This window comes from Leptonotus elevatus, chromosome 11 (genome assembly GCF_054856555.1).
Source record: "Leptonotus elevatus isolate MCC_2025b chromosome 11, RoL_Lele_1.0, whole genome shotgun sequence".
Classification (NCBI taxonomy): domain Eukaryota; kingdom Metazoa; phylum Chordata; class Actinopteri; order Syngnathiformes; family Syngnathidae; genus Leptonotus; species Leptonotus elevatus.
Window position 1 is genome coordinate 11,632,654 of NC_141249.1, and position 27,231 is coordinate 11,659,884.

The 27,231-nt window shown below is 41.1% G+C and overlaps 1 protein-coding gene across 3 annotated transcripts in view; it reads right to left on the bottom strand.

Annotated features, from left to right (window-relative positions):
* The window catches only part of pex5la (peroxisomal biogenesis factor 5-like a), an 82,290-nt gene that overhangs the window by 10,628 nt on the left and 44,431 nt on the right, over positions 1-27,231 (bottom strand). For 2 of the 3 annotated variants that reach the window (XM_086090048.1, XM_086090046.1), the window contains 9 exons: positions 26,213-26,324; positions 17,359-17,556; positions 16,917-17,040; positions 15,667-15,760; positions 15,437-15,466; positions 12,949-13,044; positions 4,452-4,568; positions 2,755-2,898; positions 86-156 (listed from right to left, as the gene is read on the bottom strand). In XM_086090048.1, the coding sequence (XP_085946174.1) occupies positions 86-156; positions 2,755-2,898; positions 4,452-4,568; positions 12,949-13,044; positions 15,437-15,466; positions 15,667-15,760; positions 16,917-17,040; positions 17,359-17,556; positions 26,213-26,324 (986 nt within the window). The remainder of the gene's footprint in view (positions 1-85; positions 157-2,754; positions 2,899-4,451; positions 4,569-12,948; positions 13,045-15,436; positions 15,467-15,666; positions 15,761-16,916; positions 17,041-17,358; positions 17,557-26,212; positions 26,325-27,231) is intronic. The other variant, XM_086090047.1, reaches the window with a different exon arrangement.

Sequence of the window (27,231 nt, forward strand, 5' to 3'; positions counted from 1 at the left end):
GACAGTTTATATGCGCCCCTTTTACACTGCCTGCTTTTCCCCCGAATGTCTTTTGAGTTATCAGATGCATCGTTTATTGATTTACCTCTGGAGAGAGACAATTGCTGCCTGCTCATTCTCATTTTCGGCCTGGGTGGTCCCCAGCACTTGCCAAGCCTGCAGAGAAGCAATAAGGAGGCTGTGTGAGGAGAAGTCGGACATCAGTGCTTTCATTCCATCTCCATCACAATACAATACAATATACAGTCAAAAGGGATTCGGGATCGAGTGTTTTGGCTACAACAAATCTCTCCTCTTGTCATTATTTGAACGGGAAGTGCTCTATCTCTCGCCGATGTTAGACGACAAATAGCTGGAACCGATTCTGTTTTCTACTACAGGATTGAAGCAAGTAAACTAAAGGATGTTCGATTTCTTAAGAAAAGTAGTGCATATATGCAATAACACAATGCAGCCATCAATCCATCTATTTTCTATAACGTCCTCATGCGACTAGCCGGTGAGCTGCCCCAGCAACTTTCGTTAAATACAAAATAAATTCTATATGTGCAATACGGCAACTTTCCCAAATAAGCACTAGAGGGCAGAGTGACTAATTTTAAATCCATATTAACTTGAGATTATAAAAGCGCTTCTGTGTTTTGTCTCTGTAAAACCTCATGTTAAAACCAGTTAATGCTAAAGCTAATCTCTGTGTGTGTGTGTGTCTTTTTTTTTGGTCCCGCTCTCTTAAATAAGGGGAGAAATAATTTCTCAGAGGTCTTCGGAGTGAGGCAGCGAGCCACTAAGCGCCCCAGGTGGAATTTTGGAATCGTATTAGTTCCATACACAGAGGGATTATCCTTTCCCTGCAAAAATTGGCACATTTATGTATTTTCCCGGGGATACCAAAAGCACTTTATGCGAAGGCTTTAGGCTTTGCTCTTTCAACCTGCAAAGAGGTCACTCCTGACTAAGAGAAAAGAGGGAATAAAATAAAATGAGCGAAGATTCATCTCACTGGTCAAATGGAAATTCTCATCGAGAGTACGAGAAAGTTGGGCCTTTTTGTTACAGTAAACAATTCAAGAAGGCGGAAGGAATTCGAGGCAATCAGCGTTCAGCCCGTGTCCTCTGAGGACAAAATCTGCCTCGCACAGCTGGCGGGCACTGAGGCATTCTTTCTCTATGGTTTCTCTCAGCATGAGTTGGCTAGGATGGAGGTTTTTGTTCGCACTTGCCACAGTCAAGTTGACCTGTGCAATCACAGAGTTAGCACATTTTGGAAAATGCATCTCAAGTTATGTTGCGGTGGAGCCTTGATTAGAGGCAGTTTACATCGAACCGGTTCTAGCTGAATATAAGCGGTTCAGAAAATGGACGGATGGATGGATTGGAAAAAACAAACAGATTAATGTTGGTCATTGATTTACACTGTGGTAATCAGAAGCCTCAAAACTTTTAAAAAGTAGAGCTGGATTTCATGTGTTTGTGATTTGCAGTCTCTCTTTTTTGGTGAAGGGGTCTTCTGCTTTTTTATTTATGTATGACAAAAATGCTAATTTAGATACGGACGTAATAAGTGCAAATGTGCAAAATATGTACTCTTAATATATTTAATTTTTCACAATACATTTCTCAATGCATGCATAAAAAACTATTCTCGTAACCCAACAACAAAAGATTCGAAGAAAACAACAAAATAACCACATACTGTGATTTTTTTTTCCAACACAAAGGTATCTCTTGCATAAAAAATACCATTCAAGGATAGCACAAAACTGACTCATTCACTGCCATTGACAGCTATAGACATCAAAAATTCATTTAAACTATTTCTATTAGTTTAACTTTTTTTAATTTTTGTTAACAAGAGTATGAAAACCTAGAATTTTTTTTTTGTACATTTACAACAGATATAAAATGTGTGATTAATCGTGAGTTAACTAGGGAAGTAATTACGATTAAAAATTGTAATCACCTGACGCCCCTAATTTTTAATAATCTTTTCTTTTTTTAAAAAACATAAATATATATCTTTTTTTAATTTGTAATAAAACATTTTTTTAAAGAAAAGATTATTAAAAATTAGGGCCGTCAGGCGATTACAATTTTTAATCGTAATTAATCGCATGACTAGTTAACTCACGATTAATCACAAATTTTATATCTATTTATTCTAGGTTTTCATACTCTTGTTAACAAAAGTGGGAAAAAATGTTAAACTAATAGAAATAGTTAAAATGAATTTTTGACGTCTATAGCCGTCAATGGCAGTGTATAAGTTAAATGTATTTTGTGCGTATTTTTTTTTTTAAATCAACTAACTCACTCAAAATGTTAATATTATTGAGGTACTATGTTCGTCCTGCACATCATTCCAAATTCGGGGGGGAAAAAAATTTGGCCTACTCATCTAGGGAATAGGTATATTCAATATAGGGAATGCCATCTAGTGGTGAATTTGCATATTCGAAGATTATTATTATTTTTTAATTTTTTTCCAATATATATATATATATATATATATATATATTTTTTTTTTAAGATGAGCCCGCACGTTGGCTTCTTCTACTTTTTGAGAAAATCTTTGCATACACCTTTAATTGAATCTGGTATTGTTTATTGCAAACCAGATGAATGTAAAAAATACATGGGGCGTAGATCAAATCACAATCGCAACATAGATGTAAATAAATTGCAATTTGGTTATTTTTCCAAATTGTTCAGCCCTCGTGTGTGCATGTGTGCGTGCACTTTAATTAATGCATTCACCTCTGAATCGTGAGGGTCCTGTAAAACAGCTGCTTCCAGCATAAGCACCGCATTTGGCAAGTCTCCTTCTCGAGACTTCTTCTGCCCCTCCTCAAACGCATTAGGCAAGTCCTTATAGGGATTATCTGTGTGGAAGTAGTAACCCTGTCAGCAAAAACAAAAACAACAGAAAACAAGTTCAGTGGTGACGTCAGTGCCCCTCGGATGCAAAGCTGTGGCAAGGAATCGATCGTTAGCACATTACATAAACCCTGGACTGGGCTCCCTGGGGTTTTCCCCGTTCTCTTTAAATGTTAAACTTTGAATTTTCAAACTGTGATTACCCTCGTGTGTTTACGGCCGCCTCTGAGCAAGATGACTTTGAAAGAACTTGCTCTGCGCTGGGATCAATCGGAAGGCGCGCAAGTCCGCTCTCTTAAGACTTCCTGGTACAGGAAGGTCAGCTCATGTGTGATGAGCTCTGCCGACAAACATATTCGCCTGTATGGTTAATACTATATGCCGTTAGATCCTTAGTTGGCCGCCATATGAAATCTTTTTCCAACATAAAGCATAATAATTGGATTGACGAACACGTCAACATTCAGGCGTGTAGTTTTCTATGCATGAATAATATGCTCTTTCCCCTCCATATTTATTTATTACTTTTTTCCTTACTCTCCTCATCTTTTATTACTGATTGTAATAATTCAAAGGCTTCTACTGCCCCATAGTTAGGCATGTAGCATCCATTTTGACTTCAGTTTAATGTAGCAAATATGATTTCCTTGCCATGCAAAGGGCCGCGCAATATTCCAAAAGACAGCAAGAGGTGATGTTTACAAATTATGCAGCCCTGCTCTGTAGCTGTTTTTTCCCTTCTTTTCTGTCTGTTTCTGTCTGAAGCTGCAAGGCTCAAATGTTCAGTTGTGGGAGGAAGAAAGCACACACAGGTCAAAAAGGATTTATACGGAATGATTTGAAAAGAAGATGAGGAAATGCATGCGTAGGTAATTTTTTTGTACTTTTTTTTTTTTACATGAATACATTCCCATGTATTTCTCTTCAAACGGAAACAGTTGTTTGATAACTGGTGCTTTCAATTTCTGCAAACCAATATAAAGATATTAGGTCACTGGATGACTTGAAAGTTGTTCTAATTTTTAAAAAAAGAGATGAAAATAAAAGTAATCCCATCAAACCTTGAACTAAACAGCAGAGGTGGGCATAGTCATTGACTGGAATTGATGATTGATGGAAGTGCCCACCTTTTGGCATGTCCTTGAGCACTTTCAGCAAATGCTTGATAATGCGAAGCCTCGCAAAAATGCACTGATCGAGAAGGACCGTGTGCATTCACCGCGATTGACAGAAGTAATCCTGCTTCACTCGGTGCGCAGTCTGTGAATTTTTTCAAGGCTTCGCATTGTCAAGCATTCGCTGAAAGTGCTGAAGCTTTGAAGTTTTGGGGATTTGTTGATTATTTTGGTCAAAATATTCCACTTTTAGGCGAAGAATCATTTGTACTGTATATCAATTATTCATTCACTTTTATATAATAGCAGCCGGTGGTATTTTCAGCTTCGAATCAAGGCCTATCCATGGCAACAAAATGGAGTATTTCCTACTGTTATTGATATGAAACATACATGAATTGAATGCAGTTGGAGCCTCCCGTAAAATATGTGTTGTGAATGCAAATCAAGACAATATTTGACCTTCTCATGAGGAGAGACCGTGGAGGGAATCTGGGATTGCTCATTCTCCGTCAGCCAGTTTCGCCGAGCCAGTTCCTCCCACTCTGCCTGCATCTTATCCCAGAATTCTGTGTCCGACTACAGGCAACAGCCAGAAAGGAGCAGGAAGGGGAGAGCAGGATGAAGCAAAGGGGGAGGAGTCAAGGAATTGAGAGAAACAGAGGTGAAAGAATGACTCGTGCACATCTGACATGATTTCATGTGACATTTCACTTTGCTGACCACATACTGAAAGGTTACAATAGATGAAATATGCATTCAACAAACTATGCGTCCCCTGGAAGATACAATTTAGTGTAAACATATTGGAAAATAGCTTCTTTCTCTTTTCTTGCCGTTTTTGTCACAAAATTGTGTCTGGCAGAGATTCTGGGTTTGAATTGCAGCTCTTTGACCTCTTGTGCGGAGTTTGTATGTTCTGATGGTGCCCCAGCTTCCTTCCACATTCCAAGGACTGACGACTCATCATGTGCAAAGGTATGAATGTGAGTGAAAAAAATGAATGACATTTTTATTTCAAAGACAAGACAAGAATCAATAATGCATTCAGTGTGTGTGTGTTTACTATTCATTCTAAAATTAGTTTGTCTCCATTCACGTCATAGTCCAGTAATAGCTGTTGACTTGCTCCTTCCATAAAGCACCTTCATGCGTCTACTTTATGGGCAAGTTCATCCATTCATCACAGTTTCCATGATTCTTGGCCAAGCTGGGATGAATGATGCCAATCAAAGGAGAGCAACCGCCTGTGTCTCGCTTACGGGCTAGAAACATACGAGTTGAAAGATGGGGCCAAAGTCTGTTCTATAATTTCTGTGAGTGTGCGCAGCAAGTGTGCCTACTGACAATCGAGACGGGATCACGGCCGAGATGCGCCGTGAAAGAGTGCGTCTGTGTCATAGGTCTTCTCATCTCGTCTGTTCAGAGGCTGCCGAATGACACGGAGGCCATTGCGGCTCCTGACAAGCAGCCATGGCAGGTAATTGGCGGCTGCCGACACTCCAAGCCAAATTGCCTCAAGGTGACGTTTCATGGTTGCCACTTCCTGAGGGCCCTTTCACATACCACATCAAATAGGAATTTATTGGAGTGACACATTTCTATTTTCTATAAGTTAAAACCGTTCTCAAATGTCTTAGTAAAAACGTTGCAACACACTTCCCATCCTTTTTTTTTTTTTTTTTTTAATTTTGACTGGGATTTCCCAACCCAAGGCTGGGTCCCAAAGGTACCAAGCCAACGTTGGGTTGTTTATACAACACAAAAATGAAGTTGGGCCAGAAAATAAGTTGAAAAACATAACTTATAATATCAAGGTTGAATCACTAACATCAGTCCTTTGTTGCATTTGCCTTTTTTCATCAGGGTTCGCTGCAGCGAGTCACTTGGATGATTCGTTCGGCACAGCTCATATGCCAGATGCCCTTCCTGATTCAACACATTAATTTTTTCTTTTTTTTTAATCAGTAATTGAGACTGGCGATGGTTGGATACTTGGACACTGGCTAGGAATCAAACCCACGCTGTCTGAATAATGTACAACTACACCATCAGAGCCGCTGGCATGCCACGTTTGCATACATTTTGCTTAACTCCTTTGCTCCCAAAAATTTATTAATGCGTCCTGTTTTAAATATTACCATGCTCCCAAAGACATATTTATACTTTTTATTTACTTATGTGTTTTGTGTGTGCTAGAGAATATAGAAGGCTTTGATGCAGCCGTTGAACTGAAGAGAATGGTTGAAGCAATGGTAGTTGTTACAAAAACGGCCAGCAGGTGGCAGCAGAGTATAAGAGATCAACCGGGGGCCATTTCGAAAAGCTCTTTTCCCCACTGTTTTAAACAGATTTATGAATAATGATGAAACTTAGCTATATCCTAATGCTAATTGCTGCAAAACGGAAACAGATACAAATATGCTTTTTTTTTTCCTGATGAAAGAAGAGCGACTCATCTTTCTTTCGGTGGGTTCCATGTTTTTATAGCTATGGAGCACAATATTCTGTGGGCCTTGCAAAATCAGTCTAAATACAGTAAAACAGCCCGGAGTGAAAGGGGTTGCTTCAGTGAAAATGGCTGGGAGTGAATGAGTTAAGAAATTCCGTTTGATGTATAGATTATCCATTCCCACACTCCAACAAATGCCTGAACGTAGTCATATATATCTCCCTTTTTTATTTATTTAAATATTTAAATAACACTGGGGTTGTCAGTTTAATTATGTGGAACAAGGCGAGGTAATTTACAACCCATGTACTACTGAAGCGAGCTGTTATGAATGCCACAAGTTACTCGGGAATGAGCAGCAGGGTGCACGTTAATGAATGCATGTTGACAACACAGAAAATTATGTCAACGTCAACAGAGCTTATGCAAAATCAAACAAATGTTTGCCTTGAGGGTAATTTCGAACCAGTCATTCACGATTCTACTGAGTATTTGAATGGGGTACACCCTGTCTCACTTGTATGATGTATAAATCCTTGCTAAAATGAGAAACATACTGTACATATGAGCAATATGCATTACCGTGTACTCATAATCATTTTGATCTTAGACCTGAAATGAGGTAAAAAAAGAAAAAGAAAAACTGACAATGATAGATGATAATTGTCCTGATTCTCTCGTAACATTTAAACAGTGAATTGTACTCTGCATCCATATCGTTAAAAAGCTGGAGAAAATTTTGTATGTTTTTTACCTACTTGCTCACTGACATTACATTTACGCCTTGAGAGTGGCCGAGTGTCACATTAATCTCATTGATCTCGCATCATTCTGTTTTTAAATAGTCCCACTTCATTGGTCCGCTAAAGGTTCGACTCTATAAGCTAGACAAGCATTCCTTTAACGAAAACGAAGGAATGAAGGGGGTTCTATCCATCTTGGCCTTACATCACAAAAAGTTTAATTACTTATCAGTGACACGAGAAACCTCAACCCGAGCGTCTCCAGAGTCGGGCTGGCCTGGCCTTTCAAAGCTAACAAGCCCCCTACAGCTCCGCACTGCCAGTCCTTGGTCAGCCGGACCAAAATAGAAAGCCGTAGACCCGATAATGGAATAACACACATTTATTGGACAAAGTGCCTCGGTTGTATTTTGCTAGACAATGCAATTACCCATGATGTGAATGTCTGTGATAACACAGAGTTCTGCACATGCAGTTTTCTGTTCTGTCTGCAAAAAAAAGAAGAAGAAACAAGCGAGTTACTAGGGCAGCAACTAATCTCAGGCACTTTGTCGGCAAAGATTGATTGACGTGACAAATTTCAATTTGATTTATAGCTAGAATTCATAGATTTTGATAAGATACGTTGCAAAGACATACAACAAAAATAAATAATAATACAGTGCATTCAAATGAGGTTTGGTGTTTGAATCGCACTGCACTTATTGTAATTCAAAGAATGTGGGCAGTACCGGGCCATTAAAAAAAATAATAATAATTTGAAAGTTTCTACTGTTTAACATTAATAGTCAAAATTAGACACATAGGTCTATAATTTTATTTTAAATCGGTCCACGAATTACTGCAATAAAAATTCCAGCCGCGCAATAAAAAATTAAAATATCATCTTCATCTCTTCAGACAGGTTTAACTATCTTGGCACCTTTAATTTGTGGTGCAGTGGAATTACTTTTTTAGCTATCCACAGAGATAATAATCTAATATTCATTTCAGTAGAACTGAATGAACGTTTATGGTATGCTGTATAAAAATACTAAATTCCCCAAACTTTTTAGAGGGGAAGAGAACAGGCACCGGAACAAACCATTAAGCTTTGAGAGTGTACTAATAAAAAAAAAAACTTTGCTCACGTTCTGTTGAACTGATAATGTTCTAGCGCAAATTGAAGGAGGTCGGTAAAGAGGGTAAATCCATTATTTATTTGCATTTATATGTGGATTGAGAGCAGAATCTGGCAAACAACTCAGCGTCTGACAAAAAACAAGATCGCATCGGGTTGATGTCGCAGGAGATAATAGGTAATAATAGAGTGCACACATGCTGCTGTTGTTTAATCAAGGAAATGCCATGCTTACCAACTTAGTCCATGCTTTACTTCCACTCAGGAAGTCCTATTTCTTATGCATCACAGCCAAAACGAGTCACAATTTATTCTACATGATCCCAGTGAAGCATAACAATACCATATGCTCAGAGTAATTGAAACTGTCCTAATGTAGCATGAAGAGTCACTAACCCGCCAAGAAAATGTTTCATCACCCAGCCATCTTATATTAATTTAAAGCCGTTTCTCCATTCCTCAATTCATCCTTCTGTTCTTATCTGTAAAGCCATAAAAAGCTACATTTACTGTCATCAGTGGCAATTTTGTAAAATGGATGAAATTTGGGAGCGCTTTCGACCCCCTCTGAGGGTTCTGCTTTTATTATACTTTGCCTGCTTCATCAAATCAAATGAAAAGAAAGCCTGCTCGCTGAATTCACGTCCTCCCTGTGGACAAAAAAAGGTTGGACAAGGAGTTTAGTCCCAAATTATTCATGCTGTGGCCAAATTTAGGTGAAAAAAAGTGTAGGTTTTTTTTGGTGAATGGGTTCCGCTTAGCTGGAAATGACACATCAAAGAGACGGAACAGCAATGGAAAAAAAGATGTAACTTAGTACGGTACAGTAGTACTTAATATAACCCGCAAACTAACGTGTCTCACGTCATTCACCAGTAAGCAAACATTTGCTGTTGTTAATGTTAATCAGTATGTGTGTACCCCATTTACACAGTAAATTTGACTCTATTTACAGTGGGGCCAAATACATTCCGTTTTAGAGTAATATTTACACTTGAAAGAGAGTAAAAAAAATGATTGAAAAAAACACAAGTCACTCAAGGGTTAAGGAACGAACTCACGACCTTCAGCTTGGGAGACAGCCGATCTACTCCCTGAGCCACGCACCTCCTGCTGTGTGTTAGTATAGCGCTCGTGTCAGCTAGAATCTTCTTAACTCAAAAACGATGTTTTTGGTCTCTTGGAGATTGGAGCAAAAAGTTGGAGGGCATATCTCAGGTGGTAGTGTGGCACTCTCCCAAACTAAAGGTTGTGAGTTTGTTCCTCAACCATTGGGTGACTTTGTTTCTCAATACTTTAGTTTACTCTCTTCTTAGTGTAAATATTAGCCTACTCTAAAACTGAGTCTATTTGGTCTCACTCTAAATAGAGTCAAATTTACTCTACAGAATTTACTGTGTAGCTCGTGGCTGCTAGCATGGCAATCTTTGTACGTGTAATCACTTTAACAAAAATGATAAAAAAAAAAAAAACACCTGTTACCAGATAACAACCATCCGTGTTATTTGTGAGTTCTCCCAAGTTTTAAAAAATTGCTTTTTGATGTTAATTAATATGCGTGTACCCCACTTAGCTAGTCACTGCTAGCTAACATGACAACCTTTTATAGAATGTGTCTCAGGTCATTCACCATATCAAAAATGACAAGGAGCATCCATTACCAGATTACACTAAGTCTACTGTAGCTATACACTTTAAAAGGAGCTGTGCGATATAACAATATAGTGTGATGTAAAAACCTCTCACATAAAATATACTGTTAACTCTTTGTCAAAAAGAGAGGTGTCGAAGATTATTTTGTCACATTAGTTCTGAGAGCTAGCTACATTCTTTTGCATGAGCCGACTAATCCACGACTGAGAGTTGACATCTTGCTTGGGTCAAGCCGGCAAGTGCTGCCTGTTCCGGATGGTTGGGTTCGGTCAGTGTGGTATTCCAAAGAAGCGAAGTCTTTTATTTATTTTTTTATGCACTCAGTTCCTACACAGTGACGATTGCAAATGTGAGTCTGAATGTTTGTCTGTCCCTGTTTGCGCTCTTCGACTAACTGATGACTAGTTTCAGGGTGTATTCCGTTTTTCGTCAGCTGGGATAGGCTCGAACACGGCTGCTAGCATAACAAGCTAACGTAGCAGTCTACATCTTCACTCAGTGCTTGAGGACAAACAACATAAGCGGAGGAGACCAAATCCATTTTTTTCCCAATTTTCGTATTGGCCAGGCGTCATGGTACTTGTCCCTGCAGCAACTGAAATGATCTGATTGTGGATACTGATGAAACCTGAAACCCAAATGGCTGACCACCGGCATGAAGATTCATCCACGGTGGAAGCCTGACCTCATTTCCAGCCCTGAGGTTCTGTTACCAATCGATCATCCATGCTCAGACGCTCACGTCTCTTGCTGTCTAAATCTCTTCTCTAACCTGCCCTGCAGCTGATCCAAAGACAAATATTTTGAGGGCTTACCAGTTACACAACCTGTGACATCAGCGCTAATTTTAGGACGGGATCCCCCAAGTGGGCGAGCGTGTCGCTCTTCTACCGCTCCTCTCACTTTCTGACCATCTTTCCTGTCCCTGCTCTATTATTCATCAGCGCAGTATACAACAGTATGTAGTGTGGTACATATCAAGTAACTCAATAGCAGAGGGTTCATTGGCATTTTCAGGAAAAAAAAGAGGCTTTTATTTGGAGAGGGAATTAGAAAAATCCTGAAAAGGATTTGTATGAGACTACATGACCTTGTACTAGACATGGCAAAAGCCAAAATGCAATGTCTTGAGGCCTAAAGTGCAAAAGGCGTACATAGATTTGATATGAATTGAGTCATTCATAGGGCAGCCCTGGTGGGTAGCTCATCTGCCTCATGATTCTGAGCTTTGGGTTTGAACTCCATTCTGGCCTTTCTGTCTGAAGTTCACAGGTTCTTACTGTGAGGATTCTGCCTTCCTTCCACATGACCCCTTTGAAGACTCCAAATTGTCCACAGGTGTGAATATGAGGATAATTGATAGTTTGTCTATATGTGCCCTGCTATTGACTGGCAACTAGTCCAGGGTGTTCATTGCTATACGTTGCAGCTCACCAGCAATCCTGATGAAGACATATGAAATAGAAAATGGATGAATCAATGATTAATCGAGTCAAATTCATCACTAATTACTGTAACTTGGCCTGTGCGATATCTGATTGGTTAAGGATTGACCTATTTACTCTCATTGTTAGCAAGATGGAGATTGTGATTTTTATTTTTTCTGGGTCAAACGCATCTTCAACTTGAGTGTATGGATCTGACATCTTTATTAGGTTGTCAAGTGTCACAGCGGGGGCTGAGCATCATGGGGATGATTCGACAAAGGAGGAAAAGGGGGCTCAATTTAATGGGAAATAGGTTCCAAATGACTTCAGGGAGAGATTCACATCACACCACTGATCATCTGGCTCAAAATGCTGTGATGTCAGAAATGTGGTCTCCTATTTAGCTTTCCCGCTGTGAACAATCGTGAAATCTGCTGATTTGTTATGCATGTTTTTCAGAACCAAACAAATGTTTCGTTTGATATTGGTGGTAGTCTGATTTCCTTCAAAGTGCTCCCAAACTGCATCTCTCATCTTTTTGATGAAAAACAACTTCAAACACTATATATATATACAGTATATCAACAAGTGGCTACTATGGCTCCATGCTACAAGCTAGTAAATTAGCCAACATTAGTTAGCGGTCAGATTAACATTAATGTTGGAACGTTCTAGCCGTTAAACTATAAATTATAATTTACTTTTTATTTTTAGTTTTCCTTTCACTGTTAATCCATCTCCTGTTTGTGTATGTTGCACTCACTAGCTGCAGATTTGAAAGGGAGTGTCACTGTGACACACAGTGACAGATTAGCAGAGACAGGATTTTACAAAATCATATAATTTTCGTCTTGTTTTTTTTCCCCAGGGCTAAACATATCCATAGAATGTAGTCCAGTTTTTATTAGGTGAAGTTCATTTTCGTCTCGTCTTCGTTAGTCGATAAAAATGCACATTGATTTAGTTCCAGTTATTTATTATTAATGAGGGTTTTAGTCTAGTCTAGTTCATTTTTGTCCGGTGAAAAATGTGTGTTGACGAAATTATTTTTGTACAGTTTTCGTTGACAAAATTAACACTACAAGCCTCTGGCCAATAGTTTTCAGACTAGATTCGGGTTCGAATTTCTCGCCCTCTTGTCTGCGGATGTGACGTCATGTACATTCAGTAAATTTAAGCATTGTCTACCTGCATTGCTGACTATCCATCAAACAGGCAACCCTGTCAGATGTGATTGGTGACGTTGGAGCACCACAAGGGACTGTTCTAAGTCAGTTTCAGTTCACCTTAGACTTTTGCATTTTCGGAAGTTGGCGACTTACTGTATCTTGACTGAAAACACCTTTTACCTTCATTAACATGTATGGCTTTCGAGAAGTAAGGTGGCTCCATTGGGCATAGTAGGGAATTTACTTGCAAATGCATATACAGACGTCGTCGATTTTTACACGTGACAAGTGTCATGTGACCAAATGGTTGTTCTTGCCATACAGCTACAGTAAATACTCCATCAAGTAGAAGTACTCACTCTACCTCCCCCAAGGCCAAGCGACAATCCGCCTACCTCCACAGCAGCCTTGGCTCGCTCAAATTCCTCTTCGAGAGACTGATGTCTGGACAGGAGGGTGCTGCCCAACCGCTGATCCTTGGTTAGACGAGCCTGTTACACGCACGCACACACGCACGCACGCACACACCCACACACACACCCACACACACACACACCCACACACACACACACACACACACACACGCACACGCACACAAACAATTCATAGTACAGTAAATACGTATATGCAGAAACACAATCTATTAATCATCCAAATATAGCCCATTACACACACACACTCGCACACACAATCAGCCAGAGGGAGACAGGCAGGGAGAGTGTGCAAGGGTCAGCCTTCTCTGCTTTCTCAGGGACGAGTGAATATTTCCTCCTCAACAAAGCCCCTGACATGCTTTAGCTCAATCACTCGTGTCAGCAGCTCGCCCCAACCCTCATCTCGGCGCCATGCTACACTCAGCCAACCTCTCTTGGGTTCAACCCCGCCCCTCCAGCCACTCTTGTGCACCTGCACATGCAATCCTACACCCCCCGCAATATGCTGTCGGCCGCGCAGGTGTAACTTCAAACATCCTGGAGTTACATTTAAAACAAGACCAGCTCAGCAAACGGTGCGGTTATATCTATACATTTGTCCAGCGTAGGTTCAACGATTTCACATTAAGAAGTGTGATTTATTGCAATGACTATATAGACTGAACACTATATTGGGTCATCAAATCTATTCAAGACACTGTAGAAATACAGTAACGGGTCCATGTGGGTTGCGTAATCTCAGTAATGATGGATGACAGTTGACTTTAATATGACTTTTCCTTTTATGCTTCTTTTTTTGCTTCTGCGATCCTGTGTATGTCAACTTAGTCCAGGAAAATTCACCCCCAAAAATTTACACATTTTACATTATTAGACTAAGCACATAACTTACTTATAATTTTTTTAATCAGCTTTGCACATAATTAAACGGGTGCAAAAATATCAAGATATGAATCAGGTATTACGACTGTCCAAACAGTGACACAGCAATATTTTCCACTTTCAAAAACGTAATTAATTTATGTCATCCTCAAAATGATTCACTGTCACTTTCTAACTAGAACAGAGTACATCACAGTGCCCCAGTGGTGAGCACATTTGCCTCACAGTTGTCAGGTTCCAATCTCAGCTTTGGCCTTCCTGTGTTGGGTTTGCATGCTCTCCAAGTGCTCGCCTTGTTTGTCTCCGGCTTCCTCTCACTGGTTGTAAAGTTAATCAAAAACTCTAAATTGTCAATAGAATGTGAGTTTGAGTGATTGGTTTGGCTATGTCACAGGTATCAAAGTTAGGGGCCGGGGGCTGGATCTGGCCCACCGCATCATTTTATGTGGCCCCAAAAAAAGCAAGGCACTTCAATGATCCTTGCTAAAATCTCTAACAAAATTTGAAATTGTCATGTGTAATGAATGATAAACGTTGAATTTTGCAATATTGTTTTTATTACCGCGGACAATACTGAGTTTGACACTCCTGGTCTGTGTGCTCCGCGATCAGTTCAGGGTGCACCCGACTCTCCCCCTAATTAAGTTGGCATATGCTCCAGCTCACCCTAATGAGGTGTAGAAAAAAAAATAGAATAGAATAGAATGATATTCAGTAGAACACAGAAGTGCCATCAATTATCTAGCTGTATTGTCTTTTGTTGTCTTTATGTATTTTATATGTACTAGCTCGCTGCTTGTCCACGTTTGGCATTTGAGAAAAATATTGACAAGCTGTGGTATTTAAGGACTGATTATATAATACAGCACTTGAATAGTATTCTGAATTTTTGCAAAGACCTCAATACGTATTTGAGCGCTGACAAAAACATTCAAGTCCATCTCGAGGGAAGATCATTTATGGATAAAATGACTCTTCAACCCTCCTTGAAAACACTTGATTATTATGGGGCTTGATTTTCCCATAGACTGATTTTGTAAACTCCATGCAAAACACATCTTCACTTTTTGCATGCGTGCATTTTGCATACCTACCAAATAGCAGGAGAGTCCTCCTGTCGGTGAACTGTTCAACTCTTGAGCACGAAAATTTGGAGCGCTTGTTTGCGAATAACTTCCGTCCATTTTGGACGACTATCTTTAATACCAAATCAATTATTAATAGAGGTGCCGAAAAGGTGACGCATGTTTAGGTAGCTCAGTGAGATCCACGCTAATGGGCTCAGGGTAAGATCAATAATTCATAGGCTATTAATCTAATAACGGCATCAGAAATAAGATCCCTTACGCAGACCTGCACAGACATCCACCCAGCAAAGAAAGCGCTTCACATTTGGACCATGTAGCACCACCAAGGACAATCTGGATTTCCTCAAAAGCACCTCTCAGCTTCAAGTCAAGCCGCTGGTTTTGGAAGTCAAATTTCATGAAATGGTGCGATGCTGTTTTCGCGGTGCAAATGTTTCAGTCTTTCCAGATGAAATGAAAGGATGCATAGGGAGGCTTACATGTCTTCCACTAATATACTGCCTGTTGAGCTGAAATGGAAGAATTGAAGGTGTTAGGACAAATGGCGGCGAATCAATCACACGCAAACTTGAAGGGTTAACATGCAGCAGTAATTTGCTCCACAGTATAAATGTTTGTTAGTGGGCTACATTTCGGAGGTTGACTTCAAATACACAGCGTCAACCATAAAGATGATTACTGCCCGTTCCTAATCACATGAAGCACTTACTTGAGATGCGAGAGCAGACTCCGGTTCCACTTTGGTGTTTGCTTCCACGCAGTTCTTGTTCAATGGCTCCAATTGGGTTTTGCAGTCAATGGACCTAAAATAACGCATACGTGGCTGAAAACAGTACTTACGATCCAAGTTTTTGTTTGAAATTAAAATATTGGTCTGTAATAATTCTGTACAAAAAAAACATATCACAGTTATGACTTCAAACATAAACACCTAATATAAAACGCAATACTAACTGACCTAAATATACTGTAGTGTATAGTATGGACAGCTAGGTAAGTATTTGGCATACACCTTTTTCAGTATTTCAGTAAATTCTTTACTGGGCATGCTTTGTCAGGCCTTCACAGAGGCACCCTCATTTACTGCTTGTTTGTGGGTCTTTGGTGCGTTCACTTTTGTCCTCACTAACTGAAACGTTTGAAACCAGCCCATTGACTGAGCCATTAAAGAATATTCCATTTAAAAAAAATGCTTTTAAAGTTAAGGGTTGTGTATTAGCCTTGCAAGTGATGTAAGTTAAATATACATATTATACATAACTTTTAGCTCAGATTGAAGTGCATTGTACAAATAGGAAGCAACAGACCACAAGAATCTATCACCTTAAGTTTGAGATATTGTGTGAGGGACAGTAGGTAAAAAAGCAGTCAGCTGACAATAAAAAGACACCAGCTCCACCATCAGGTATGGGAATCGCATGACCACAATAATGAGATTATTATACAAAATCCTAAAATGAACAGGAAGCCAACGCAAGGACGACAGAACGGCAGTTACTGTATTTGGCTGAATCTATTGACCGTAGTCAAACGCCAAATTGGAGACGGTGTAATGAAGTTTTGTTGAGACAGCTGAAGAGCCAGACCGCAATAGTAAAGAGATGGAAATAACAACATGAACAAAAACATCATTTGCAGCCCAGAAGTGGTAACTTGGATCAAAGTTTAGGAATATTTTTGAGCTGGAAAAAGCAGGAATGGATGACAGTCACCATGACATGGCCTGATGCAATAGGACCTCAATGTTTCTTAAACTGGGGTGAACATTTTTTTTAATGACCCTAAACAACAGCATTTTTAGAAGCCAAATCTGTCAGAGGAAATAATTAATACTTCACCTGTCACCACTTTCAACTGAAATTAGTTTATGTTTCAAATGCATCATAAACTATCATAATTCTTAACCTAACTGTATATCCTGCTGGGAACTTTTAGCTCAGTGTCCAGGACAGCGCTTACCATAGAAATTCATTCGAAGAGTTCTTTGATGAACGCCGCCTCTCCAATTTCCACTTCCTGCTACCGTTCCTCTCAGAGTTGGGGTTCAACTCCTCCCATTTATCCAACGGTGAACCAATGATGGCTGCACACAAATATAAGCATAAATGAATTGGCATAATGTCGACTCAAGTAAAGTTGTTCAAATACTGTTCTAATGGTCTGATGGGTCAAACAAAGTGCAACAAAAATATACAATTAGTAATGGGAGTGCTCTAAAAATAACATCGACTGGCAGTTCAGACATACTTTTTTTCTTGAAATAACATCAGGGATATACTTTCTGCCATGAATTATTCACTTCACTGCTGTTTAACTTACTGCCTAATTAGTTCCCAGTCAACACCTCATTTCTCTGAAAGTGTTTGGCTGTTTCTTCATAATGTTTGCGCAGCGTCCATACCAGAGTCCAGTGACGCCTTCTCTGGTGTCCGCATGCTCTGTTCCACCTCCACCTGGATCAGCTCCGTCTCGGCGGTCTTTTTCCTGCGCGGGCTGTTCTGCTTGTCGCTCCGGGACGAGCGAGGACTCTTCCTGTCTTTGTTGTTTCTCTGCTCGCTTGGCTCGCTGAGGTCCAGTAGGTCCAACGTTGACGACAGAACTGCCAAGACAGCACTTTTTATTGGAGGTTTCACACTGTGTAAATGGAGATTTGTTTGGCTGTTTTATGCTTTCCAACCTGGCTTCAGTGTGATGCCCAGATGGGAAAAAGCAAAAACAAATTCATATTTTCCCATGACACATATTGCCAAAATGTTTTCTATTTCTTTTATTCGGTTTATAACTCTCTCTCTCTCTCTCTCTCTCTCTCTCTCTCTTGCTTTCTCTTTCTCTCTCTCTCTCTTTTAATAAGGTTATTAACTCATTCACACCCAGCCATTTTCACTGAAGCAACCCCCTTTGTTCCCAGCTATATATATATATATATATATATATATATATATATATATATATATATATATATATATATATATATATATATATATAGTATATATATATATATTTTTTTTTTACATAAACAGCCAACAGAAAGAAGAACTCAGTTAGTCACAGACTATGGTAATTGTTCGAAAAACTACACTAAAGTAATTGAGTAATTGACTATACTACTCTGTATTATATACAATATAAACATAGAAAAGACACATCACAATCACAGTAGCCACTGTTAGAAGCCACATGCTAATATTTACATGAATAACTGTGCAAGTAACTTGGCCATTAAAACATTTTCTTCCATAATCAGTAACAGTAATGTATCTTATTTTAATGAGCACATTTTAATAATGTCAATAGAGCGAACCTTTTATTAAAAAAAACAACTAACAAAACTATATGAATGGGATAATTTACATATTCCATCACCCAATAAATCCCCTTCTTTGTTGGTAATATTATTCATGTGAAAAATTAGCTTTCAGATGACAGACTTTATGTTGGTCTGAAATAAAATGTTGGTGATTCAGCACCTAACAATATGGCGGTGTTATTTTGAAACAATCAAAATATATGTCAGGCCGATAACGAGGAGCATCTTTCTACTTAAGCGGCTTTTATGATGCATTTTATGACCTCAGGCAGCACCGTTGTGTGATTGTGATTTCTCTTTCTGTCTTTAAGTTTCAAATTTAGTGCAAATTTTTGCAACACTGGATTGTCCTACATTTATTGGTTGCAGAGTTTAATAATAAGTGCCAATATCGGACAGAGAGAAGAACTAAAAATCACACTATGGTAGTTTTTAATCTCTTTGACAGTTTTCTTAATAGCAAAATCCTACTGTTACTGTCTCTTAAACGATTTCTTCTGATTGCCGCTAATTTTTCCATTCACTGGGTGGTAACTACTAAAACTCACAGAGAATAGAATCTCAGTCAAATTCCCGAGCCCCTCGCTGACTGTTTCCCCTCGTGCGCGGAGGAGAGCTCAAAGCTGCCGAAAGATGACGAAATAAATGGCGTGCTGCTGTTTCATGATAACCAGCTGAGAGGGTTTGTTGACTGAAATCTGGGCGTAATCAGAGCGGATGCTTGTCGCCCGTGACTTGCGCTATTTAGATGACAAGCACAATTACAAATATGGGGGAGACGCACCCGAGGAGGGAGGTTGCCTGAAGAGATTTTTAGCATCAAAAAGAAGCACAAAGGCGTTCATTACAAAGCAGGTCTTTCAAAATGTTTTGACACCCTTGAGCTTAAACTAATGAGACTGGCGAGACAATTGCTCAGACTGTGAGGTTTTATTTATACAACAGAATGCTTCTTGGATTCTTATGCCGCTTGGAAGGATGTTCTGAGGTTGCCTTCAAATTGAACAATGGACATGTGTCCATTGAGTATATAATGTGGTAATATGGCTATGTGTTTAGTAGTTTTTAATAAGGTTATTAACTCATTCACTCACCAGCCATTTTCACTGAAGCAACTCACTTTCTTCCCGGCTGTTTTACTGGATTTTGACTGATTTTGCAAAGCCCACAGAATATTGTGTTCTATTGCTATAAAAACATGGAACCTACCAAAAGAAAGATTAGTGTCATCAGGAAAAGAAGAAGAAGCATATTTGTATCTGTTTCCGTTTTGCAGCAATTAGCATTCGAATATATCTAAGTTTTATCATTATTCACAAACCTGTTTAAAACACTGGGGAGAAGAGCTTATTGCAACATGGCCCTGGTTGATCTCGTATACTGTGCTGCCACTTGCTGGTTGTTTTTTGTAATAACTACCACTGCTTTAAGCGACCTCTTCAGGTCAGAGGCTGCATCAAATCTGTATAAATACATTTTTGGGACCATGGCAATATTTAAAATAGAATGTTTTTATACGTTTTTCAAATTGAGTTAATGCACAAAAATAAGGTTCCCGTAAGATCCTTATTTCCATTGGGATTGTTTTCATTTCGTGGAATTCAAATGGAAAATATGGTAGATAGTGTCTTCTCAGAAATCTAGTCAATTAAGCCCAGCAAAGAGCTGTAGATTACGTAGATTTGTTCCTGCTTGTATTATGAGTCGGAGCATGGTTTGGGAGTGGCTTATCTGCTTTTCCTCTCCTGATGAACTAGAAATGAAATGAACAGTACTGAGGCTTATAGAGAAAGATGACAGCTCTTGTCTGACAGCAATACAAGTCTTGACATGATAACATACTGTTGTCGGAATTATATTGTCTGTTCTTACACTAGCGCAGCACCTGCATGATCACTGAACCGGCATCTTGGAGGAAAGTGCTGACAAGAGGACAAAATATGTGAGGATGAGTGTGATGGAGAGGATGAGTGTGATGGAGAGTGGATGGAGGGGAACGGAGGGGAGGGTGACAAGAAGCTTCTCTTGAATAAATCAGTTTAAGCAAACGTAGACATGCGTCATGCACGGACATTCACAGCATTGAGGAACATTGTTTTCATGACAAGATCGAAGAAACAACTTACAATATAGTCAATACACCACATGCACTTATGTCCTTTTTTAACATTTTTCATAAGCAATGGAAGACACTTAATAACTGATTTGTTAGCTGGATTACACAAAAACAAGGTAGGCGATTTCTGTGAAATGTTTGTACAACGTACTGAGAAAGAAGCCATCACAGTCCAGTCAGTCTAATCCTAATATCTTGTGTGATTCTCCGTGACCAGAATATAGCCTGATAAATAATATGGGGACAAGCAAACAAAAACAATCACTGCACTTCATGATTTTTAAGGTCTATACTATTTTATTTTGTCTTAATTGACCTCACCTCTCCAGCAACAACAACAAAAAAAGCTGTATGCGAGGGATCCGCTTGTGGATTTGCATATATTGGAGCATGTAATTAAAATTTTGCATTGATTTTTTTTCACTTGCTTACTCCTGCTATGCATTATTCACCGCTTCTTCAGTCCATCACGTAGTGTGACAGGCTGACAAAGGATCACACCTAAATCCACTTCACTGGCACATATTTAAACTGTGGGAGGAAACCGGTTTTGCATAATAGGATAGATCCAGGCCCAGGCTACATTTTATGGAACAAACCTTCACAGTTGGTGCCCAAGATCTTTTTTTGTAAATGAAGAAAGGCTTACAATCAATCTACTGTAAATTCTATGTGCACTATTGATAATAGGCCTAAAGCATTAGCAACAGGAGCTACATCAAGTGTTTGAGAAACTAAAGCTGATTGTTTCCCACAGCATCTTCTAGTTTGAAGACAAATCTAATCATCGAGTATGTAATATTCAAGACGGTAGAACTCAGGCCGAATGCCGACAGCAAACCGCAAAAGCTGCTGACAATTATAACGGTGGTACGATTCAATTCTGTTTGAAGTAGTGGGATTTTCGACCCAAATTTGATACTACTCAGTTCGAGAGTATTTGTCAGTACTGTAAATGTGCTATTTCATTAGGGGAAGTATTTAACTTAATAACTAAATTCTCACAGTTATCAGACTATTCTATTAACTGGACAAAATCAACACTTCTACCTATTACAGAAAATTCATGGAACCCTGCAAGCCAGGACCCATACTACTCATTTCCTATAGGTAATTTAAAATACTTAGGCATAAAAATCTCACCTAAATTAACTGATTTAGTTCATTTAAATTTCACTCCACTTCTGGATAGCATTTATAGTGACTTGGAGCGCTGGAATAATCTTCCTATTTCTCTAATAGGACGAATAGCCACTATTAAAATGAAAGTTTTACCCAAAATAAACTATTTTTTCTCAATGATTCCATTTAAACCTACGGCTAACTGGTTCCAGTTGTTGGACTCAGCCGTTACAAAATTTTACTGGAAAAAAAAAAGAAGCAAAGATTAGTCTATCTACTCTTCAGAAAAATAAATCCAAAGGAGGTCTAGAGGCACCAAATTTTATGCACTATTATATAGCCAACCAGCTACAATATATTATTTTATGGGCACAACCCAATAGAGATACTAACTGTTGGCTGGAACTAGAACAGAAGGATTGTAATAACCTCAGACTCCTAGATTTACTCTTTATTACAACATCGATTAAGCGCCATAACTGCTTTAAAAATCCAATGATTTCCGCCACCCTGACTGCCTGGTGGAAGGCACTAGAAATGACAAAAGCCAAAGTGGAGCCCAGCGGGCTTTCTCCCCTATGGCATAACCCCGACTTTCAAATTAACAACCAATCGTTTTATTTGAATGTGTGGGAGCAGAAAGGAATTACACATCTCCACCATCTCTTCTCAGATAATATGTTTATATCATATACATCCTTGCTCCAAAAATATAAAATAAAAAACGGAAACTTTTTACATTATTTGCAAGTTAAAAGTATGATAAAGAAACAAATTCCAACACTCCAGGGTACGCTCCAACCGCCTGTTTTAGCTAAAGATATTACCAAGCTTTCTCCGACAACAACAAAAAAACTCTCAAAAATATATAAGTTACTTTCATATACTGATAAAACGTCTTTACCCATCTCAAAATGGGAAACAGACTTGTCTATAGCTCCGGAATCTGTCTTTTGGATTCAAGTTTGTGAAAATGTTTTTAAAATGACAAAACACACAAATTTACAACTTATCCAATATAAAATTATTCACAGAACATACATTACTCAATATATGATGAAGAAAATGGGACTCTCAGACTCCGACATTTGTCTCCAGTGTTTACAAAACACTACAGACACTTATTTTCATGCTTTATGGTTATGTACTCCGGTTATGTGTTTCTGGACTAAAGTCTTAGAAAAACTTTCCGCTGTCTTGGACTGTAGGATACCGTTCTCTCCAAACTTGTGTTTGCTAGGTGACTTAACAACAATTGACTTACCACATAAACAATTTCAATCTATACTTGTAGCCCTTACTATCGCAAAAAAAACAATTCTTGTTAACTGGAAAAATAAACAAACTTTGAATATCGACCAATGGTCTAACCTCCTCATAAATCATATTTTAATGGAAAAAATATCTGCCTCAAATAAAAACCAAATGTCAAAATTTAAAGAAACATGGTCTACGTATATAGAATTTTTTAACCTAAACTTGGATTTTAATTCTGCCTGTTAGCGAGAGCCACAGCAGCGTTATAACTGGCATTGATGTTTCTGTATTAGGCAATTTGTAACTAATGGTTGTGTTTCCATAGTCAGGAACCCGGCTGCTGCCAGCGGGATCGAGCGGATTCACCTCCGATGGGCACCAGGGGTTGATATTCGGATTCACGGCATGCCAGTGGGTTAATTCTGTGGGTGCTGTCCCCCCTGGCGGGGAGTGGGCGGGTCTGCCCCTCTGTTGGCTGCTGGGTGGCGGCTGCGTCTTGGCCGTTCCCTGGGTCTCTTGGGGGGTGCTGCGTTGCGGGGCTTTCCCTGGTGTCGGGGGCGGCGCCGTTCCGGCGCGGTCCGTCGCTCTGGGCCCGGCGACGCGGTTCGGGGCCTGTGGGCCGCCGGGGTGCCCGGTGGTTCCCTCTCCCCTCCCCCTTCCTCCCCCTTGCTGCCTCTCCCTCCTCGCCTCTCCCCGCCCGTCCTCCGCCTCCCTGTCCCCTCTCCCTCGTCGCCCTTCCTCCTCCTCTCCCCCTCTCCTTGCGTCCCTGCCGCTGCCCCCTGCCCTTCTTGTCGTCCCCTTCCCTCCTCCCTTCCCCTTCCCCGGTACGCCTTCCTTCCCCTCCCCTGGGCCGGGGGCTCCATCCATGGCCCGTAGCTCGGTGCTATGGGGGCCGGCGGGGGTGGCTGGGGTTTGGTGTCGTGCCCGCCCCGCTCCGGTGGGCGTCCTGACACCTCGGGCGGGACCCAGTATCCGGGGGGCGAGCCCTATCGCCCCGCCGGACGGGTCCCATATGCCCGCCGGGGTCCTGGTGGGGTGGGTGGGGGCTTGGTGGGCCGGTGCGCCTCCTGCCCCCGCCCGGTTGGGGGGGGCCCCGCTGGTCACACCTCTTAACTCACTACGCTAGGTTTGCACAATACACTTTTATAGACATATAGGGCACATAACACACTTTGGGGGGTGGGGTAGGGTGGAAACACCGTCTTCACCCTACAACTCCCCTCCAATTTTAATACACCACACAACTTGTGGGTGGGGGGGGGGGCTTGTGGGGGTGCCATCGGTTGGGGGCCGCAGTATAGAGCAGTGCTGCGGTCCCCTGTCCGTGTCGCCACCCGCCCCCCCCCCCGCCCTATCTATTTTTTTTTAATGCACCACATACACTCAGCAACATGCTTGGGTGGCGGGTGGATCGGAGCGTGGGAATATCATTTCCATCGGCTCCGGTTCACCTGCTCCTAATTTTAATGCACCACACACACACACTTGTATATACACTGGGTGGGGTCACATTCACGGTTTAGGGGTAGAGTTCGCCAGTCCGCGAGCTGGCGGACTCAGTAACAGGGGTTAATTTTCACAAAGAACGCTGGGGTGACGACCGGGGCCTTCCCCCGCTGGGCCTGGGGTTCGGGGGTGTCGGCCGCCCTCCGGTGCCCCCATCTCCCCCTTCTGCCCCCGGTGTTCCGTCCTTCCACACGGCGGGGGGTGGGGTGGGCGCGGCTGCCCTCTCCGCTCCGCTGCCCGGCCCCTCTTCGGCGCCGGTGCCTGGGTGCGGGTGGTCCCCGGGGGCTGGGGGTCGGGGGTTGGGGGGCTGCCGGTTGGTCGGGGTGGGGTCGGGGGGGGGGCGGCTTTGTTGGGGGGGGGCGGTGGTGGGGGTTGCGGGGTGGGGGGGTGCTGGGGGTGGGGGGTGTCTGGGGGATTGGGGGCATGGGGGCGGCTGGGGCTGGGTTGGGGTGGGTGGCGGGGGTGGATGGGGGGCGGGGGGTTGTGGGGGGGGCGGGGGTTGGGGGCCGGTGGGGTGCCTGGTGGGCCTGCAGTGCCCCGTCCTGCTGCGTTGGGCCGGGGGGCGCTCCTGCTCCTGGGTTTGCTCTCCGGCCGGTGGCCCTGGTGGGGCCCGGGGGTCGTCCTTTGGCGCTGCCGCGGCCTGGGGGGCCCTGAGGTGTTGCGCTTGCTCTGTTCCGGCGGGGGTCGACGGCTCCCCTCTTTGGTGGAGATTTTCATGCATGCCAGATCCACCACACCAGCATCTACCGAAACTCAGACACAATCTGTTTCCTCCTCAGGTTATTGAATCGGTGGAGGCTGGTGTCTCGGATCTCACGCGGCTTCGTCTGTCCTTCCTTCCTTTTCTCGGTCTCTCCGTTGGTCTCTTGAGGCCTCCCTGATTTTATGTTTTTTGGATTTGTTGGGGTCTGGATGTTTCTTGGGCTGGGGAGGAGTTCTGGTGGGGGGTGTCTGGTCGGTGCTGGATTTCACCTTCCTTGGTTTTCTTCGGTCCCCTCGGGTCTCCTGGTGTTCGATTTAGGTGAACGGTATGAGTTTTTTTTTTTCTAATAGGTTTTCTGGTGAGCTAACAAACACACGCACGCACGCACGCACGCACGCACACACACATACTCACCCACACACACAAAAAAAAAAAAAAAAAATGTATGTATGTATGTATGTATATATGTATATATGTATGTATATATGTGTATATATATATATATATATATATTTAAAAAAAAAAAAAAAAAAAAAAGAGCAATGATGATGACATTTCCGAATGAACAATACTGAGCTCTATAAAAAAAAAAAGAAAAAAAAAAAAAAGTACTGTAAATGTGCCATTTTCTTCTAAGCTATATCTCTCCAATAAAAGACTAATACCTGATCTCTCGATATGTTTCGATAAGTGCAATGATTCGATTCGGTTCAATTTGATTCACTCGCGTCTTTTATTTTTTTAACCCTAAACATCCATCCATCCATTTTCTTAACAGCTTGTCCTCGCAAGCCTATCGCAGCTGGCTTCGGGTAGTAGGCGGGGTACACCCTGAACTGGTTGCCAGCCAATCGCAGGGCACACAGAGACGAACAACCATCCACACTCACAATCACGCCTATGGACAATTTGGAGTGTTCAATTAACCTGACATGCATGTCTTTGGAATGTGGGAGGAAACCGGAGCGCCCGGAGAAAACCCACGCAAGCACGGGAACAACATGCAAACTCCATCCAGGAAGGCCGAAGTCCGGACTTAACCCGAAACAATTGTCACTATATAGTGAGCTTTTTATTCTTTCTTCAAATAATACAATATTTGCCACTCTGAGTGACACTCGGCTCTTGACTTGTTTCAAAGTGCATCCACGGACATATTTTGCTAAATGAAATAAAGTAAACAAGCAGCTTTGTGCTTGTACCATTTAAAAAAATAAAAATAAGACGACTGTTGTTTGCTGTACCTGCTGTGTTGGAGGTCACTGGTCGGGAAAGCCCATCACATTTGGTCTCACAGAGAAAATCGTCAATGGATGGACTCAGAAGCGGGCGACTCTCTTGTTGCCCACTCACCAGCTGGAAAAACAAAGTAAAAAGGTTAGAATCAAAATTCAAGAGTGCTTGCGCATGAAACGTAATTTGATTTTTCATTGTTAATTTTTGGATAATGTTGGTTAATTAAAGCTAACAAAAACACTTTGTTAACATTTTGTTAGAAACTATTTCTGTAGTAACATTTGCTGCGATAACCAATTTATTTCTATTGATTTTTGTAAACTCCCATATATTTAATTCCCATGGACGGCTTCCCACAAGCAGGGAAAATTGTTTTGAATAATACAACACGTTAATATAACTTTCTACACTGTAGCCAGAGAAGTAATGAATACCTTAAATCACACAGTTTGACCTCTTATGTGTTAATTGCATACAACACAGTAAGAGGCAGAAAAGAAGCAGTAGAAGAAGAAAACAGATTTAAGTTCAAGTCTGGTTAAAAGTCACAAAAATATTTTTGGGCAGTCTACTTTAAAACATTGTACAATCAGTTAACAACACATAGCATGCAATCACTAGTGACCAGTTGGAGCCAAATGAGCTTCGGCTGTGTCAGTTCAGCTGGATGTGCCCAAAACAATAACCCAACATTGCTTATCTGTCTTCCCATACCATAATACAATTCTAATCATGTTTTCCTTGCGATACATGTATCTTCCTGTGCAGTTGGAGAAATGGATGTTCCAAGGCTGAATCAGTGCTTCATAATTTTGGAACTAAGAGCCAATTGTGTCCTGGAGGAAAAGGTAAGCGTCGGTGTCAGCTTGCGCGTTTGGCAGCAAGGAAACTTGACATTTGCTGTTGTTGCCCTCAGGGCTGTATTTGCATTCAAAATTTTAATTAAATGGGAAGACGCCGAGGTTGTTTTACATGACACATAATAGTGTGGATATTCACAATTGGATGCTTTTATGCACATTTGTAG